The sequence below is a fragment of the Aotus nancymaae genome, unplaced genomic scaffold (assembly GCF_030222135.1).
Source record: "Aotus nancymaae isolate 86718 unplaced genomic scaffold, 86718_ANA_hifiasm-v0.15.2.pri h1tg000041l, whole genome shotgun sequence".
Lineage (NCBI taxonomy): Eukaryota > Metazoa > Chordata > Mammalia > Primates > Aotidae > Aotus > Aotus nancymaae.
Window position 1 is genome coordinate 15,789,205 of NW_026988455.1, and position 20,363 is coordinate 15,809,567.

At 42.9% G+C, this 20,363-nt stretch overlaps 1 protein-coding gene across 1 annotated transcript in view; it reads right to left on the reverse strand.

Moving 5' to 3' along the window:
* Positions 1-20,363, reverse strand: part of DMRT1 (doublesex and mab-3 related transcription factor 1) — a 123,175-nt gene that overhangs the window by 44,468 nt on the left and 58,344 nt on the right. Inside the window, exon 4 of the mRNA XM_012454480.2 lies at positions 3,783-3,927. Coding sequence (XP_012309903.2) covers positions 3,783-3,927 — 145 coding nt within the window. The remainder of the gene's footprint in view (positions 1-3,782; positions 3,928-20,363) is intronic.

The following is a 20,363-nucleotide window of genomic DNA, read 5'->3' on the forward strand; positions in this document are numbered from 1 at the left end:
ATGCCCACAAATGTATTTTTCCTATAGTCTTCTTTACCTCAATAATTGAAACTCCAATATTTGGTCAGGTCAAAAATTAAGAAGTCATCCTTCACTCTTCTCTTCCTGTCCCATCCAAAGCTGAACAGCAAATCTTGCTGGTTCTATCTTCAAAATATATCCAGAATTCGACACTCATCATCACCACCATGCTCCCACTCTCACTCAGCTACCATCTTCGTTTGCCTGAATTACTGCCATCACTTTCTAACTGGTCTCCCAGTTTCCACTCTTGCATCCCTATAGTCTGTAAGATCATTTCAAAGCATAAGATGGACAAATTCACCATGTGCTTGAACCCTCATCTAACTTGAAATAAAAGCCTAATTGCTTGCAATAGCTTACAAAGACCTACATGATCTGACTTCACCATCTCTCTGACCTACTCGGTAACACTTTTCAAGATAAGGAAAGAAGGAATGGCTCCTACCCTTTTACAAAGAAAAGCATTAAAAAGTAGTAACATGACAAAAGGGAGAACTTTCCCTGTAAAATTCTCCTCCGTGCCTGCAACATTCAATTTTCATGTTGCCAGCTTTAGCAAACGCAAAGGAAAACACTGAACTTGGACTCATTTTTTTTTTATATGATAGACAGGCTAGGCTTAAATTTACTTTATTTTATTTTATTATTTTATTTTATTTTGACACAGTCTCACTCTGTCACCCAGGCTGAAGTGCAGTTGTGCGATCTCGGCTCACTGCAACCTCCACCTCCGGGGTTCAAGCGATTCTCCTGCCTCAGCCTCATGAGTAGCTGGGATTACAGGTGTGTGCCACTACGCCCGGCTAATTTTTGTATTTTTAGTAGAGATTGTGTTTCACCATATTGGTCAGGCTGGTCTCAAACTCCTGACCTTGTGATCTGCCCACCTCGGCCTCCCAAAGTGTTGGGATTACAGGCGTGAGCCACCGCGCCTGGCCAGCTTAAATTTATTTTTTTAAAAACTGAAGAAACATGGATTTAGTGGGCAGATTTGTACTTGAGTAAGACTTTAAAGAAGACATTGAAACTACTGAAAACACTGTTTTTCAAGTTATTCAGAAGTCCCTATTTAGGATAAATAGTAACTTACGTATTAAAACAATGAACTAAAGGAACTTAAATTTGATGGATCTGTTAAATGGTTTATCAGCCAGCCTCTGCCAATATCTCACAAATGAATATCCTGATGTCCGCATCCCCTCCCATCATTTCCTGTCCCTAGCCTCAGCCCTGGATCCCACACGGGCTAACATGCCCTTGAAGAACTCCCTACTGTGTCAATGCCGGTAAAATAGAGGATTCAGTGTCCCATGAGATGACCCTTGAGGTGTCCTTACTCACTTCCAAACACCGTGTTTCCTTTACCTGCCCACTTGCTTTGTAAAAATTTCATGCCCTATAAAAAACCCCAAGAGAGCATATATTTGGAAGGCATTAAGCCACATCTCTTTTAAAAATTAGCTGGGATTTTCATTTTCTATGTATTTATACACTCCTTCTCGAAGACAATTCCAAAGTAGATAGTGCTGAGATTTTACTGTAAATCTTCCCAGCTATCACCCTCGTTTCTGAACCTTGAGCCTCCTACTTAATTGTTAGCGGGTTAGAGGGGTACCAGGAATTTAAGCCTGGGGCCTCCTCACACACTACTCTTTCAAATAAACATATGGCCAGAAAAGTTATAAGAAACTGTAGATGGTATTCACCTGTTTTTCTTTCCCTGTGGGCACTGGTACAGCTGGTCTTTTTCTTTCCTGGACTGTAACCTCTTTCCTTCTGAGTCGCTTCCTTTTCTGCCATAAATTCAAATGCCTACTGCTCCTCTCCAAATTCGCTCCTCTCTGCTCTAATAAATTGCCTCTTATATTTTTTGTCTTACTGCCTTGCCCTGAATTTACACCTTTGTCTCAAGAACACCAGTGCTTCTCAAAACATTCCATTATTCCTGGAGTAAGAAGCTCAGGCAATTTCTTCCTGAAGGTGGGTTTCATTCTAAATTTTCTGTATAAACAAATGTTCCTTTAACTGCTTCATCCCCAAATTGTGCAGAGGCTCCATCAGACAGGCCAGTTAGGATTCTGACCTTTCATGCTTGTGCTCCCTTACAGGGCAAGCTCGGTTAAAAATAATACCAGATTCATTCATTCATTCACTCAACCAACAAATAACAAATAAAAGGCATCACAGCAGGTAAGAAGGTATAGAAAATGTGGTTTGTCCTTAGGGAGCTTATACACCAAATAAATATACAGACTCAAAAGCAGTATGAGAGAAGGACCTATGGGCATACATTACATAGTACGAATACTTTTAAAGCAGGACCTATGGGCACACATTACACAGTATGAATACTTTTAAAGCAGAGTTGTGCTTGTCCACTCCCAAGAGAAAGTGATTTTTTTTTTTTTTTTTTTTTTTTTTTTGCGACGGAGTTTCGCTGTTTTCCCCAGGCTGGAGTGCAATGGCGCGATCTCGGCTCACCGCAACCTCCGCCTCCTGGGTTCAGGCAATTCTCCTGCCTCAGCCTCCTGAGTAGCTGGGATTACAGGCATGCGCCACCATGCCCAGCTAATTTTTTGTATTTTTAGTAGAGACGGGGTTTCACCATGTTGACCAGGATGGTCTCGATCGCTTGACCTCGTGATCCACCCGCCTCGGCCTCCCAAAGTGCTGGGATTACAGGCGTGAGCCACCGCGCCCGGCCGGAAAGTGATTTTTAATAAAAGTAAAACTGCAATCAACAATGTGCACTTTGGCCTCTCTGCAGCTCAAACTATAGAGGCTCCCACGACCTATATGTTTCATACTAATAGAAGTTCTTTATTTTATGTTAATATGGTAAATAAAGCATAACTTGCCCAGCTATTTTAGACTTTACGGCTCTGATTTTGGAAATCAAAGCACAGTTCTGATTCTCATTTGTTTTGCAACGCAACAAGTTCTCTAGAGAGTCAAGTTTCTCAGAAAATGAATATATGTTTTTATTTCATATAAGGTAAGTTCTTCTTGATTGGTTTCTCTTCCAAGACACTCACCACTGCCCTGATTTCCACTTACTGCCTATCATGTATGTTTCTCACTTTCCTACGTCGAAAGATGATGCTTAACTATACAGAATTTAAACACAGGATCTGGAAACGCAGCAGCTGTAAAGATCTGCCTCTCACCACAGTGAAAATGCTAGGGAGAGGTTAAGGAACTACATATTTCAAAGTGCTTTGATTCATTAAATAGTCATTTTTTTTTTAATTTTAAAGCCATTATATCAGAGTTATTTGCATTGCTACTGCATAAACTCTGAGATCTATTGTATTCAAAGATGTTTTATTATGTTATTTTATTTTTCCCCCAAAAGATGAATATGCCTTCAATTTTAAAATGAAAGTCTTTGGGAAATGAGTTTTCAATATACAGAAACTCACTTCACAAAAAATACCAGGTCTTGAACCACATTTAAAGTGCCCCGGTATTTCACATTGACCCTCCATAAAATACATTTTAGCTTCCAAAGGGGAGTCTCTCATCTTACTGCTGTCACTCCAGGAATCCAGAAAGAAAAAAAAAACCATGGGATTAAGAATCAAGCAAAGCAAAGTCATTCTATAACTAAATTCTTTAAAGGATACTTATTTAAGCTTCATGCAGCAATAAACTTTCCAACAACTACTAATAGCTAAGCCATTAGAGACAGCTAATGACCCAGAACTGGAGAGCCAACCTCTCTCAACCCCAAACCCACTCTGTGACCAGATACCTACCGCTTGGCCTGGCTTCTGGGTAAGAGGGACCATCCTCAAAAGTGAAGAACTGGGGCATGCTCTGGCCCAGGTAAGAGGGAGGCGAGTAGTAAGAATGCATCCTGTACTGGGAGCTCATTGCATGGCGGCTCTCCATGTTCTTCATCTGCTTAAGAAAAAAGAAGAAATATATTGAAACCAACATTGCACATCACAATTAGTACAAGAATTATCTAATTCTTTAAAATAAGGGAACGGGTTGGGCATGGTGGCTCATGCCTATATTCCCAACATTTTGGGAGGCCAAGGCAGGAGGACTGCTTGAGCCCAGGAGTTCAAGACCAGCTAGGGCAACACAGTGAAACCTCTTTTCTACATAAAAATTTAAAAAAATGGCTAAGTGTGATAGCGCATGAGTGAGATCTCAGCTACTCAAGAGGCTGAGGTGGGAAGTTGAACCCAGGGGGTTGAGGCTGCAGTGAGCCATGATTACTTGCACCGCTGCACTCCAGCCTGGGCAACAGAGCAAGACCCTGTATCCATAAGTAAACAAATAAATAAATAAGTGGATTAAGGGAATGGCCTATTTAAGTTGGAAGTAGCCTCAACCGTAAATATGCTCCTCCAATGCACTGGGCCTAGAATTATGATGGTGTCCTTTCTATCCTAGGGTCCCCTCTAAAGCACCCCTGAAATTCCTTCTGGTCATATGGTGCTCCGTCAACCAGTATGAATGAGAGCAGGGTGGTGGAGAGGGGAGAGTGCTGCGTAGGAGACAACACAATCTGCTGTAACACTGACAAGCTTGTTTGACCGGGAGCAAGTTATCGGACCTCTTCCCATGTTTCTTCATGGGTAAAGCTGGAGTTTTATCTTGGTTACCTTACAGCGTTCATATAAGGAGAGTATTTGAAATGACTGTAAAACAATAGGCAAACCATGTGTAATGGGAAGCCTTGATATCAGCACAATGCAGTGCTGGATCCTGTTACTCAGTGTCTGTTCCCAGCTCCTTCTGTGCTGTTTCCTGCAGCAACGAACAGGAGTCTGAGATCTGGATTCTGGAGGTGATTTGGATTCTGCTCACTGGACACATGAAGCAGAGTGAAACTGGGAAGGCAGTGAGGAGGCACAAGTGTCCTCCAGAGCAGTGGGAGCTGCACGTGAGCTCAGCAGTCATTCATTTTTTTCTGGCAACCAGACCCTACCTTTGGGACCATGAGACAGCTTTTAGATAAGAAGCAGTTTGTTCCCTGTGGCTTCCTAACTCTCATTCAAAACTAAGAAGATATGACCTGATGGCTTATCAGTGGATAAGGGCCCCCCATTTCCACTTTCCTGGCCCTGCTGCTGACTGTGACTGTGTAAGACCCACATCCATGAACATGCAGACCCTGGAACAGACACTGAGCACTCAACTCGTGATCACATCTTCATTAACAACAGAGCTGAGCTTCAGTTATTTACACAGTCTTTAAAAAATTAAATTTAGGGCCAGGTGCAGTGGCTCACGCCTGTAATCCCAACACTTCAGGAGGCCAAGGCGGGCGGATCACAAGGTCAGGAGATCAAGACCATCCTGGTCAACATGGTGAAACCCCGTCTCTACTAAAAACAAAATTCAAAAAAAATTAGCTGGGTTTGGTGGCGTACGCCTGTAATCCCAGCTACTTGGGAGGCTGAGGCCAAAGAATCACTTGAACCCAGGAGGCGAAGATGGCAGTGAGCCAAGATCGCACCACTGCACTCCAGCCTGGCAACACAGCAAGTCTCTGTCTCAAAAAATCAGTAAATAAATATACATTTAGATAGTATTCACTTTTAAATAAAAGTCAATCTAAGGGCATGTTCAAGATAAACCAATTCTGTCCCAAAATATTAATAATTTCAAAATAATTCAGAATAATGCAAAATCATCTTTTTCAATCAAATAGTTTAAATGCGCCCTGAAAAAGAAAATCGTTCTAACTTGACAGAGCCTGGTAGCGTAAAATGAGGCACTGGGCTTCCTCAAGATTTTCTTTCTTTTTTTTAAAGCTTTCATCTGTTTATTCAACAAGAGGCCTCTGGGAGCCCATGACCAAAGGAAAAAATCTTCTAAAAAATTTTCTTTTTGAGACAAAGTCTCGCTCTGTTGCCCAGGCTTGAGTGCAGTGGGACAATCTTGGCTCACTGCAACCTCTGCCTCCTGGGTTCAAGTGATTCTCCTTGCCTTAGGCTCCTGTGTAGCAAGACTACAGATGCCTACTCTACAGACACATGCCACCACGTCCGGCTAATTTTTGTATTTTCAGTAGAGACGGCGTTTTGCCATGTTGCCCAGGCTGGTCTCGAACTCCTGGCCTCAAGTGATCCGCCCACCTCAGCCTCCCAAAGTCCTGAGATTACAAGCATGAGCCACTGCACCCAGCTTAAAAAAAAAAAAAAGATATATATATATATTTTTTACCAGTTGTTTACAACCATCCAGTTTCCAGCTGAAGAATGAAAATATGTAAATAGCAATTTTAAATTTTCATTCTTTTTTATTTTTATACACAAAATTCCCCAGAACTAAAAGATTTTTTTCTGGGGTCTGCTGCCATCTACAACTGCTGCAGCAGTAAAAACAAACTCAAACACACTTTGAATTAAAGAGCCATTTCTGTCTCCATAGACTTCCTCAAGTCAATTACACAGTCTGAGTAATGAACACTGAATTAGAAGCAAGGTGCCAACGTAAGCCATAATATAAATAATGGAGGCTCCTGCTCTGGATGCTGAGTGTGTCACATTTCCTTCAGGTTTGACAATATCTACAAGTCAGCCCTTCAAGGAAAATGCTTTTCAATTTTCCCGGGGTACAAGAAAACTCACAGGATTTGAGCCTAAACGCTCTTGCAAAATGTTGTGGTTTTTTTCCTATGAAAGTTTATACAACCCTTCCTTTCAAAATGCTTGAAAAATGTTAACTGTGATTCTACGACAGGGGTCAGCAAACTTTTTACTGTAAATGGACAAACACTAAATATATTTTAGGCTTTGCAAGCCATACAGTCTCTAGCAATTTGTAAAATGAATGGGCATGGCTGTGTTCCAATAAAACTTTATTTGTAAACAGTAGCACTGGTTCCTTCTCAAATTTCACTCTCACTGGAGTAAGGTGAGAAGGGAACCCAGCACTGATGCCTGGACTCCACTAGAGAAAATCTGATTTAACTGCTCTGGGATGTGGCCTGGGCCCTGGGTATTTTCAAAGATCCCAGGTATTTCTAATATGATACCAAGATTGAGAACCAGTGCTCTACAATTACCAACCTATCTTCCACATACCTTGGAAGTACGAGATCCCAATATCCCGTATATTAACTAAAACATGTGAAAGGCTAAGTCTGACAAGTAGACCGGCTAACTGCTGCCCATCCCAACGTATGCATTATTTGACAAAAAGAGTAAGATAAACAGTAAAGTTCTTTTTTTCTTAACTAACGCTTACTGAAAAATAAATAGAATTTCAAATCCATGTGTATGCTTATTTCTTCCCTTAATTGTTTTTCCATTCTTTTCCTGTTTTCAGGAAGCATGAAATAACAAGAATTATTTGGAAATAGGAATTTAGTTATCTATACTCAAACATTCATTATCCTTAATGAATCCCCAAGGTCACCGAGCTCTAAAGAATTCCAGCAAAAGAAGAAAAAGATACAAAGGGTCAGACTCCATTTGAGGTTACTAGAATGTGAACTGACGTGGTTTGGCTCTGTATCAAATCTCATCTCAAACTGTAATCCCCACGTGTTGAGGGAGGAACCTGGTAGGAGGTGAAAGGATCACGGGGCAGTTGGTTCCCCCATCTGTTCTCGTGATATCGAGGGAGTTCTCTTGAGATCTGATGCTTTAAAAGTGTTTGGCAGATTCCCCTGTTCTCTTTCTCCTCTTGCCTGCCGCTGTGAAAGAGAGAAGGTACCTGGTTCCCCTTCGCCTTCTGCCATGATTGCAAGTTTCCTGAGGCCTCCCCAGCCATGCAGAACTGTGAGTTAATTAAGCCTCTTTTTCGTTTATAAATTACCCAGTCTCGGGTAGTAGCTTTATAGCAGTGGGAGAATGAACTAATACATGAACCTACTGAGGTCATTAGTCACTTCAGCTGCATCCACCTCAAAGAATAATCGACAAACAGCCCATCCACGTAATAATTTGCTCATAAGAATAGCCGTTCTATGTGTTTCTAAGTGTATGTGTAGCCATGTAAACATGCATGTAAAAATGCAAACATGATGCTAAAACTGCAATTCATGGCCAGGCGTGGTGGCTCATGCCTGTAATCCCAATACTCTGGGAAGCTGAGGCGGGTGGATCACCTAAGGTCAGGAATTCAAGGCCAGCCTGGCCAACATAGTGAACCCTGTCTCTACCAAATACAAAAAATTAACAAGGTGTGGTGGCAGGCACCTGTAATCCCAGCTACCTGGGAGGCTGAGGCAGGAGAATTGCTTGAACCCGGGAGGCGGAGGTTGCTGTGAGCCGAGATTGCGCCATAGCACTCCAGCCTGGGTGACAGAGCAAGTCTGTGTCCTTTAAAAAAAAAAAAAAAAAAAGCTGCAATTCACCCAGGAAACGGTATGGCAGAATGCAATTTCAAACTAAATGACTTCTGGCTCGCTTTTAACTTTAAAAAGAAAATCACAACCCAGCTACTTTGGCTTACACAAAATGGGAAAATAACGAAGGCTTTGAAACTCACTTTACTTTAAACCAGTAGTTCTCATCTAGGGGCAGTCTGGTCCTCCACGGGACATCTGGCAACATGTGGAGGCGCTTCTGATTGTGACAAGGGGGTAGGGAGTTGATACTGGCATCCAGTGGTCAAGGTCAGGGATGCTGCTGACTGTCATACAATGCATAGGGCAGTTCCCACAGGACACAGAATTACTCAACCCAAAGCCTGAACAGCACCAAGGTGAGAAACCCACTTTTAAACTAACCTGGCTCCACCCCTGTTCAGTCCCTCACCTCCCGCTAGAAGAAAACAGCAAAGTGCTGCTGAGGCACAGAAGTAGCCAGGAAATTAGAGGAGCCACTCAGTTTTCTGGAAGGGATATATATTTTTCTCCTTTATGTAATGCCTTCTTGTTTCCTCTCAAGGTTTTATTTTTTTATTCCTTTAAGCTAAGCAAATAAATAAACCAAATAAACCCTAAAAACCCAGAATTCCAGTGAATGATGACTACTATTATTATTAGCGGTGGTCGCTGGCAAGCAAGAGGCATGTTTTATATGTTATTACCCACCCAAAGTCTCTGAACCAGAGTACGACCCATGGTTGAGAGCTGGCTGGTGGAGGATGCCCATGGTGTTAGTATTAACCCTGTGGGAGACCCAAGAGCTTGGAGTTCTGTTTTATTAAATTGTTGAGAACATGCATCACTGTAAATCTGAGCCATCATTGACTTTTATACATGTTAGCCTCCTCTTTTATAGTAACAATAATATATTTTTTAAAAAAACAGAAAAATATTTGAGTTCATTTTTTTTTAATCCCAAATACCAGTCATTGGTTGTCTTGTAACAGTTTAGATAGGATGAGTGTCTGGTCTTGCATCAAAGTGAAGCGTCTATCCACGTAAATGGCATTTGTGAAGACCAAACTGTCATCTCGTTTTTACTAAACATGGCTCAGCTGCATAAGCTGGAATTGATGTAAGAAAGGGGAACAGTCTTAATGAGAAGAGTTATTCTATAGGATAACATTCCTAATTGCAAACTGGTGTTTAAACAAATAGCGTATAGACTCAGCCAGGCGCATTGGCTCACACCTGTAAATCAGCACTTGGGAGGCGGATGGATTACTTGAGCCTAGGAGTTGGAGACCAGTGTGGGCAACATGGTGAGACTCCATCTCTACTAAAAATTTTAAAAATTAGACAGGCTGGCTGGGCGTGGTAATCCCAGACCATAATCCCAGCATTTTGGGAGGCCAAGGTGGGCTGGACATGAGGTCAAGAGTTCAAGACCAGCCTGGCCAACATGGTGAAACCCTGTCTCTAATAAAAATACAAAACTTAAGCTGGGCATGGTGGCACACATCTGTAATCCCAGCTACTCGGGAAGGAGGCTGAGGCAGGAGAATCGCTTGAACCTGGGAGGCAGAGGCTGCAGTGAGCTGAGATCACGCCACTGCACTCCAGCCTAGGTGACAGAGCAAGACTCCGTCTCAAAAAAAAAAAAAAAAAGGTAGGCATGGTGGCACACGCCTGTGGTCTCAGCTACTCAGGAGACTGAGGTGGGAGGATCACTTAAACCCAGGAGGTCGAGGCTGCAGTGAGCTGTTTGCCCCACTGACTCCAACCTGGGTGACAGGGCAAGATCCTGTTTCAAAAAAAACGGAGGTGGACAGGGATGAAGGTGCTGTGTGGAACATGGGCCTGGGGCTGGGCATTCAGGTTCACAAGAGTCCTTTGTCCAAATGAAAGCTCTTCCTCCAAATGCCCCCAGGAGAGGTGGGAGGGGAAAATAGGGGAGGAATGGGGAAGAGGGTGCTCACACAACAGGGCAGAGAGAAGCAATCATTTAAGAAGTGATACACTTAAGACGGTTTAAGTTGTAAACACCAAATTTCCCACTACACATGCAAAAACAAAAGAAAATGTGTGGATGGGGTTTTCAAAAGAACCACAGGAAAGTTTGTATCACAGTAGATTTAAAAATAAAAATAAAATCAGTCATAAGATGAACTATGAAAAAATAAACAAGTCATATGGAAATACAGAACCAAAATTGACCATGAGGATATAAAGTAAGCCCTCCCCCAATTCCCATAAGTTGTGAAGAGGGCATGGAAGAGAAATTCACATCAGTCTTTTAAAAAAATAGAATCTCTCTCTGTCGCCTAGGCTGGAGTACAGTGTGTGATCACAGCTCACTACAGCCTCAATCTCTTGGGCTTAAGTGATCCTCCCACCTCAGGCTCCTGAATAGCTAGAACTACAGGTGCACCACACCAAGCCCAGTTAATTTAAAAAAAATTTTTTTTTTTTTTTATAGAAACAGGGCCTGCTATGTTGCCCAGGCTGGTCTTGAACTTCTGGCCTCAAGTGATCCTCTCACCTTGGGCCTTGCAAAGAGCTGGGATTACAGGCATGAGCCACCACGCCCAGCCCACAACAATCTTAAATACATTTTAAGGATAGAAACCCCATAGGATATCAGGATTACACTTGTATTTATTAGTGGTCCATGTTGCTTATCTTTAGCCAAGAGTATTTTGACATTTTACAAAAGCCAAATTAATTTTTTAACTTGTGTTGCTCAACTGTTTTCACCATCTGCCATCAGTGGTACTGACAGAACAACAGTGTACTTCCTGAGACCGTGTTTTCCAAAAGGCAGAAGTGCTGCTACCTTTTATGGGGCCCTCAAATAATTCAGTTTGCAGTCAGTGTATATATATATGCATGTATGTATGTAACACACACATATATATACATATATATCTGTTTTATTTTAAAGAACTGTATGGAATTGAGCAGAATGGTATAGATAGAACAGAACAGAATAAAAGAGAACAATATATGAGAATTCATTGCATATACAATTTGGGTAAGGGGTAAGAGCTGTTCTATGAAACTTGCCGTTTGTGTATGTATGTGTAAATATATACTAGAATACAGTTTCTTACTGTGAGTCTCAGTCTAAAACGTTTAAAAGACATCAATGTATAAATGAGGTAAAGGGATGTGAGTACCTTTAAAAAGAGGTAAATAGTAAGAAAAAGACAAATTTAAAAAAATGTTTCCTTTTCCTAAAACCTCAAATGTTTTAGGGGGTTCACAAAAGAGAGAGGGGTGGTCAGTTTGGACCAGTGTCTGGCTGGGGCTAGCTCAGTGCCTTCTTCATCTATGCAGGATTTCCAGTTCCTGGGTTAGAAACCTGCATTTGTCTAGTTCACAAATCTAAAATAAAGACCCTGACTTCCCAACTGCACCCACATATAGCCAGACATAAATGCAAGTATTATTTACATAAAAGCCACTAAGAAACAGTTTCAGTAAAATGGTTGGAGAGAAAGGATATAAAAGGCTGTATTTTTGACCGAGCATGATGTCTCAGGCCTGTAATCCCAGCACTTTGGAAGGCCGAGGCAGGTGGATCACCTGAGGTCAGGAGTTTGAGACCAGCCTGGCCAACACGGCGAAACCCCGTCACTACTAAAAACACAAAGATTAGCTGGGCATGGCAGTGCATGCCTGTAATCCCAGCTACTCTGAAGGCTGAGACAGGAGAATTGCTTGAACTCAGGAGGCAGAGGTTGCAGTGAACTGAGATCATGCCACTGCACTCCAGCCTCGCCGACAGAGTAAACTACGCCTCAAAAAAAAAAAGTTGTATTTTAAAAATTCAGTTAATAATGATCAGCATGCTCCACTCTCTCACTTATCCGTTCTTGAAGGCATTCTATAATACTTCTTAAGACTAGGGTGTGTGTATGTGCGGAAAGGGTTGCACTGGTGAGATTCTTAATGTTTATTTTCCTGAGAAAGTACTGGTTACTGATGATAAGATTAACCAAATTTCAGAGGAAGAAAATGAGCATCTATTGAGAAATACCATAGATACTTGTTCTGTTATCTGATGAGTCTTCATAATTTAATAATCATTAATATAGTAAGAAACTGCTCAGGGACATCAAATAACTTGGTTCTGCTTGAAAGGGATTAAGTAGAGAAGGCAAGATTCAAAGTCAGTCACCTCAGACACTTCTGATATTTCTCTCTAATAAACCAAGGAAACTTTCTCATTTGAAATGAAGATATCTGCTTGGTATAAAGACCTACTTTGCCTTTAGTTTTTAACAACTCTTCACATTTTCTCTATTTCTGGAGCAAATACACCTTTTTTTTTTTGATTGTCTGGAAATGAGAAGAAAAGATGCCCGCAACCACACATTCAGGAACTTAGATTTCAGAACCAGAAACATCAGAGGCATCCATATCTGTTCCCACCTTGATGGACAAACTTAATTAACCTTTGCTACTCTGTTCCAACCTATTGTTTTAGACAAAACTAGTGACCCAGAAACAATATGTTACCGTCACAATCTCCAGGGCTGCGACATCAAGAGATATAGCCCTATCAGCAGTATAGGGAAATAAGCCACTTGGATTAGCTGCTCTAAGAAATATGGATTATATTCCTGTCACACATGAGCTGTCAGAAACATTAGGTTACTTTTAGCATAAATCAGCAGTGTGAAGGGTATCTTATGAGTACAGAACATGAGAGCCTGCCGGAAGGGCAAGGTGAGGCTGTCTGGGACCATTTTGTACCTGTGAGCACAAGCACACACTCACATCCTTTACCAAACTGGTATTCACATCTGAATGCAGGCTGGCGACCTCTGATGGACACCAGCCCTGCCCACTCTAAGATCATGAAGGGAGTCCACCTCCAGCTAACTGAAATGACACAAGAATGACCAAAAGCATCACATTACCATGGTTCCCTAGTGTGTGTGAGTGTGTGTGTGTGTGTGTCTCTTAGACATAGAAGCATGCTTGAGAGGCAGCATGCCTAGCGATTTTCCAGAATTTCAGATCATTACAAGGAAAACCAAGAAATGTGCACTGCCCTGTAAGGAAGGCAGAGACACCACGGGAACAAAGGTGCCCTCCGCAGTCAGACAAACTCCACTTCAAAATCCAGCTCCCCCGTTTCCAGCTGTGCAGTACTAGCTAGCTACTTCATCATCTCCCTGAGCCTCAGTTTCCTCATCCACAAAAGGAGGCTCAAAGCCCTGAAAAGCTGTGTTTATGGACGAAACGTAACAGAAGACAGGAAGTGCCCAGCAGCGTGACGCTGCTCCAGGGCTGTTCTGCTCGCGCCCTCCTCTTCCCCTCACAGGTCCACCCGTTTCTGTCAACGGGAGAATCAGGGGCAAAATGAAAGACTCCTCTTCAGGGTTTGCTACCAAATGACTCAAACAATCTTTCCATTATACATCTGAAAGATTATTTGGCTGGGCATGGTGGCTCGTGCCTGTAATCCTAGCATTTTAGGAAGCCAAGGCAGGGGGATCACGAGGTCAGGAGATAGAGACCATACTGGCTAACATGGTGAAACACTGTCTCTACTAAAATACAAAAAATTAGTCGGATGTGGAGGTGCATGCCTGTAGTCCCAGCTACTTGGGAGGTTGAGGTAGGGCAATTGCTTGAACCCAGGAGGCGGAAGTTGCAGTGAGCCGAGATTGCGCCACTGTACCCCAGCCTGGTGATGGAGTGAGCCTCCGTCTCAGAAAAAAAAGAAAGACTATTTTAAGTACATAAACTTTAGTTTGAAATATCCTGCAGTGACACACACACACACAGGCAATCGAGTGAGGAGAGAAATTTCCAAGCCTTCCTATTTTTTGGTTTTATACAAACACTGCAGACAGAGAATTATGTCTGCTTTCCTTCTCCTAGAACTAGGACTTGCCAGAAAGAATGCTGTGAGAAGGAATGTGATAAATAAAATGTGGAATAATACCTTTTCCCTGTTCCTCAGTCTACCTATGAATACGCTTCCAGTTGGGTGTACATCTCAATGGTGATGCCGACAGGGTCAATGCTTTACCAAGGAGGGGTTGTTGAGGGCAACCTATCCTGGGTGAAGGCAGTAAAGGGATACCTCTGTGAAAGAATTTTTTAAAGATAAAACCCACCATAAGTCAATCTGCTTTTAATAATCACCATGCACAGGAAATTCTACACAATAGTTGTGATCAAACACTAGTCCCCACCCTGCCTCTTGGCATGCCAGAGCAAGGGCCCCTCTTTCCACAAGGCATCACAGCCCTCCCCAGGCTCTGATTGAAACAGGAATAAGGGAATTACATGTGCTTTTTGAGTCTTCTTTCTCATCCACTCCACCGTGAGCCAGTATTTGAGAGTTTAGCACAGCACCACGCACAGAGCAGCCACTCAATAAAAACAATCAACGAATGCATAAAGGAGACCCTTATGCACACTCTGTAATACAGTGGGTATTTCTGGCAACTCTAGTCTTTTTTTCTATCCTATTTCTATTATGGTATTAAAAAAGCAGGGCAAATCTGTTATGCATTCCTTTAATTTTCATCTTTATTCAAATAATGAGGCATACTTAAGAGACCACAGAAACATGGACCCCTAAGAAATCTGAGAATCACTTATACATGTACTTAAACATTCTAAAAAGCAACTAATTTTATATCATATTCATGTCTACTTAACAGGGAAAAAAAGTAAGCTAAAAGGGCAAACATAAATGGATAAGATTTTGGCCACCAGCCCAACCAAATCAAATCTGAAAGCTTTCAAAAACTGTGATCTAATTATCTAAATTTCAAGCCGATAACAGAATCCCCAAATGACTGTATTATTTACTAACCTAATGCTATTGTGTCAGAGATTAGGTAATGTAACAATTTTGCAAGACTAATAATAGACTTCTGCCTCCGATTCAATTGTATAGTCGTCCCTGGAGTACATCAACACTTCACAGGGGATTTCCTACTCAGCCCAGATCAAACTGAACTCATGTAACAATGGAAATGAAACTGTAGGAAGACAGCCCAGGACTTAAACAAATCTCCCGAAGTTTCCTGAAAAACCTAAGGTTACATTCTATCTGGCTTTCCTGGGATGCTACTGGACCACTTCAACCAGACTGAGAAAACAATCCCTTAGGATGCCCAGGTCCGAGCTCCTTCTAGCTATTCTCTGAGTCAGAGCTGCCTGTTCTCCAGTGCCCCAGTTCTAGTTTCTTCTGAAATCTACACATTTTTAACCAAACACACTGCAAAAATGTCTCTCCTGTACACTACACTGTAGCTAAGGGATATTCCTAAACCCCACCTCTCACCATCTGTCTGGGCTCAGCATCTAAACTCCCCACCACCACCCTCCCTGAGCTTTGGCTCCAGACAAAGAACCACTGGGAAAACTGTCATCACAGGCACCAATTTTTACAAACAAGTACCCTTGCTGCATGATCAAAAGCGTGCAAGTCATTAAGCTTTCATCATCTGTGAAACAAAACAGCAATTCCTTCAAGGAAAGGTGTAATAAAAACCAGATCATGACCCTCACAATCATCACTTGTCATCACCTAAAAGGAGACAAAATATCAACTCCTTGGTGAAAGTGCAGGTAGGTGAGGTGATGGCTTAAAAACAGAAAGCTAGGACTGCATTCACCCAGGCTTAATGCTTCAGAGGAGGTGCAAGGTGCCTAAGGATTCTCACTGCTCCTTATAGGGCCAGCTGGAGAAAGAAAGCTTTTCTCCCTGCAGGAGTAAGGATGTGTTGTAGACCCAAGAGAATTGGGTCCACTATTTCTCCTTAAAAGAGAGGAACATAATGAGGAATTATGTTTCAGAAGAAAACATCATAGGCATGACTACGACCTGACAGCCATTTAAGGCAAAGTTTATAGTAATGACAGTGTGACCCCCAAACTCAGGGAACCTGACACCTTTAATTCCACCGCCTTTAAACCTTCTAGGATCTATCATGACTTTGGAGTTGCATTCCTTAAACAAAAGAGTCTCCAAAACTTGCCTACTGACCTCGTAGGCCTAATCATTACGTCCTCACTGTGTACCTGACAGCAGAACCTACTTGGGGTTCCTGTGAATGAGTTCCTCAAAATGCTAGACTAGCAGGATGTTCCCATGGCTGTCATAAAAAGGAGAGGAAATCCGGGCACAGTGGCTCACACCTGTAATCCCAGCACTTTGGAAGACTGAGGCGGGAGGATCACTGGAGACCAGGAGTTTGAGACCAGCCTGGCCAACATGGTGAAATCTTGTCTCTACTAAAACTACAAAAAATTAGCCAGTTATGGTGGCAGGTGCCTGTAATCCCAGATACTCAGGAGGCTGAGGCAGGAGAACTGCTTGAACCTGGGAGGCAAAAGTTGCAGTGAGTCGAGATCATGCTACTGCACTCTAGCCTGGGCGACAGAGCAAGACTCCGTCTCAAAAAAAAGGAAGGGGAAAGCTGGGTGCAGTGGCTCACGCCTGTAATCACAGCACTTTGGAAGGCTGAGTTGGGCAGATCACTCGAGACCAGCCTGGCCAACATGGCAATGCCCTGTCTCTACTAAAAATACAAAAATTAGCTGGGTGTGATGGCAGCACATGTCTGTAGTCCCAGCTACTCAGGAGGCTGAGGCAGGAGAATCGCTTGAATCTGGGAAGCAGAGGTTGCAGTGAGCCAAGATCGCATCACTGCACTCCAGCCTGGGCAATACGGCAAGATTCCATCTTAAAAATAAAATAGTGGTGGGGAGGGGAAGCACCCTGCAGGTCAAGAGGTAAGCACAAATTTAAGCCCACATAATTGCTACAGGGAGCATACTGAAGCCCCTAAAGAACTTCACTGTTGTCACAGGGACACACTGAGTACTGCAGTGGGCTTTCTGGATTTCACAGACCAGTAAAATGTAAAAAAAAAAAAAAAAAAGACAGGGGAGGAGGGGGTGCAGGAAGGGAGGTGAGAGACAGTGGATATCAATTTTTTTATATCGCTGAGTAAGAGCATTTGCAAAAAAAAAAAATCCCGCCATCTAATAGAATCATCACTTCATGTTTTAAAAGGTTGAAAAGCAGCCAGCACAGTGGCCGATGCCCATAATCCCAGTACTTTGGGAGGCTGAGGTGGGTGGATCACCTGAAGTCAGGAGTTTGAGACCAGCCTGGCCAACATGGCAAAACCCATCTCCACTAAAAATATAAAAATCAGCCAGGCATTGTGGTGAATGCCTCTAATCTCACCTTCTCTGGAGGCTGAGGCAGAAGAATCACTTCCACCCAAAAGGCAGAGGTTGCAGTGAGCCAAGGTCCCGCCACTGCACTCCAGCCTTGGTGACAGGAAAAATTTTAAAAAAAATAGTTGAAAGCTACAGCCTCAATATAAACAATTTCTTGAACTGAACAATTTAGTCTTAAGAAAAACTCACTTTTCCTTATTTTCCTCGTTTCTCTGTAAGCCAGCACTGGTGATGTCCTGCACAGACAATAGTGAACCACTAGAAACATTCCAGTAAAATGAGGAACAAGACAATAATACCTGCCCCCACCATCGCTGTCTAAACAATGCACTAAGAACATAAATTAGAACCAGAGGGATTTAAAGAGAAGAAAAAAATGTCGGGATCCATGTTTCTATGGCACGAATGCCTACCTAGAATCTCCAAAATCAGCAACTATAAAATTATTAGAATTACACTTCATAAAGGTGGCTAAATACAAAATAAAAACATCATAGCAACCCAACAGGTACAAAAGAAATCTGTTCGGTCATCAACAAGAATTTATGTTTTTATAATCCTCTTGAAAAAAGAAATTATGGTTGTTAGCCTAATAGCCCACAGCAAATATCTATCTTCCATATTCTTTCCTAAGGAAAGGAATTACTTTAAATGTTTCCAGTTGAATGTGTCTTTATGAATTCCTTTTATGCCTACTTGCAAAGTTTGTCAATTTTTCTTTCCAGAGGAAGTCAGTCAGTCAATTTGGGCCTACCAGTAGATAGTGGCCAATAACCAGTTTGCTGTAAAAAAGGGTCACCAGGGCAGGATGCCATGGCTCATGCCTGTAATCCCAGCACTTTGGGAGGCTGAGCCAGGCAGATCACGAGGTCAGGAGTTTGAGACCAGCCTGACCAACATGGTGAAACTCCATCTCTACTAAAAATACAAAAATTAGCCGAGCGTGGTGGCACGTACTTCTAATCCCAGCTACTCAGGAGGCTGAGGCAGAAGAATCGCTTGAACCTGGGAGGCAGAGGTTGCAGTGAGCTGAGATTGCACCACTGCACTCTAGCCAGGGTGACAGAGCAAGACTCCATCTCAAAAAAAAAAAATAAAGGGAGCACCAGGGCTAGTTTCACCTGCTGATGGTGTGGGCCATGGAGGTGAGAGGGTAGCTTTGTTGTTAGGTCTTGGTGGATCACAAGACTGTTGAGGGCTCCTGGCCAAGGGTGACAGGGCCCAGGTCAGGCTCCTAAGGCAAGTCACTCCCGCTTTCTCCGCCCAGAACTTCCCAGAGTTTCCAGTGACCAGATGCACATCATCCTGGGGAACCTCATGGTGGAGCTCAGTGGCAAAAAAAATTGATGTAAAGTCTCCTACTATGTCTTAAAAACTGGTCAGGCGGCTGAGCGCAGTAGCTCACACCTGTAATCCCAACACTTTGGGAGGCCAAGGCGGGCGGATCACCTGAGGTCAGGAGTTTGAGACCAGCCTGGCCAGCATGGTGAAACCCCCGTCTCTACCAAAGATGCAAAAATTAGCTGGGCATGGTGGTGGCAGGTGCTACTTGGGAAGCTGAGGCAGGAGAATTGTTTGAACCCAGAAGGTGGAGGTTGTAGTGATTGGAGATCACACCATTGCACTGCAGCCTAGGTGACAGAGTGAGACTTTGTCTCAAAAAAAACAAAAAGAAAAAGAAAGAAAACTGGTCAGGCATGGTGGCTCATGCCTGCAACCCCAGCACTGTGAGAGGGCAGGCAGATCACTTGAGCCCAGGAGTTTAAGACCAGCCCAGGCAACATGGTGAAACCCCATCTCTACAAAAAATACAAAAATTAGCTGGGTGTGGTGGTAAATGCCTGTAGTCTCAGCTACTCAGGAGGCTGAGGTAGGAGGATCACTTGAGCCCAGGAGGTGGAGGCTACAGTGAGCTGAAATCATGCTACTGCACTCTGGCCTGGGTGAAAGAGTGAGATCCTGCCTCAAAAAAAAAAAAAAAAAAAAATTGAAGAAGAGCTAGGCACAGAAGCTCATGCTTGCAATCCCAGTTTTAGAGGCTAGGGCAGGAGGATCACTTGAGTCAGAAGTTCAAGACCAGCCTTGGCAACATAGTGAGACCCCCATCTCTACAAAAAAAAGTTTTTTAATTAGCCAGGTGTGGCATGGTGGGACACACCTGCAGTCCCAGCTACTTGAGAGGCTGAGATGGGAGGATCGCTCAAGCCCAGGAGTTGGAGGCTTCAGTGAGCTATGATTACACTACTGCACTCCAGCCTGAGTAACAGAGCAAGATGATGTCTCAAAAAAAAATTAAGTAGATTTTGCATTCTACTGTCTTCTCCCTTATATGTCTTTTTTTTTTCAATTTAAGAATATTTTAAAATCACATTTGTTCATTACAACTGTGTATCCTGACTTCCCATGGCCCCACCCTCACTGCAGCCCTTGCTACAGCACTAATGCAGCACAGCTGCAGAGAGGGCTCTGGCCGCCCCCGCACAGCAGATGCTTGGAAAGTGACTTGTTTTGACCATTCTTTTAAGCTAAGAAACAGGTTGTCCTGATGCTGAACCACACTTAAAAAAAAAAAAAGGCAGTGTGATAATGACAGCCTGTCTGGCTGCTCCTTATGGCAGACAAGCAATGAAAAGGTACTGGCTTTTCTGAGTGCCCTGCTCAACCCTCCCACCCTCAGCAGGCAGACGGTGCTGGAGCACCAGCCCAGGAACACTCACAAGGGGATACTTTTTTCTGCGCTCCAAGCCCCAGATGCCAGAATGGTTTCCTTCTTACCTATATCTCAGTTTCAAATACAGAACTGTTTAGGTGATCCCCGACTACAGGGATC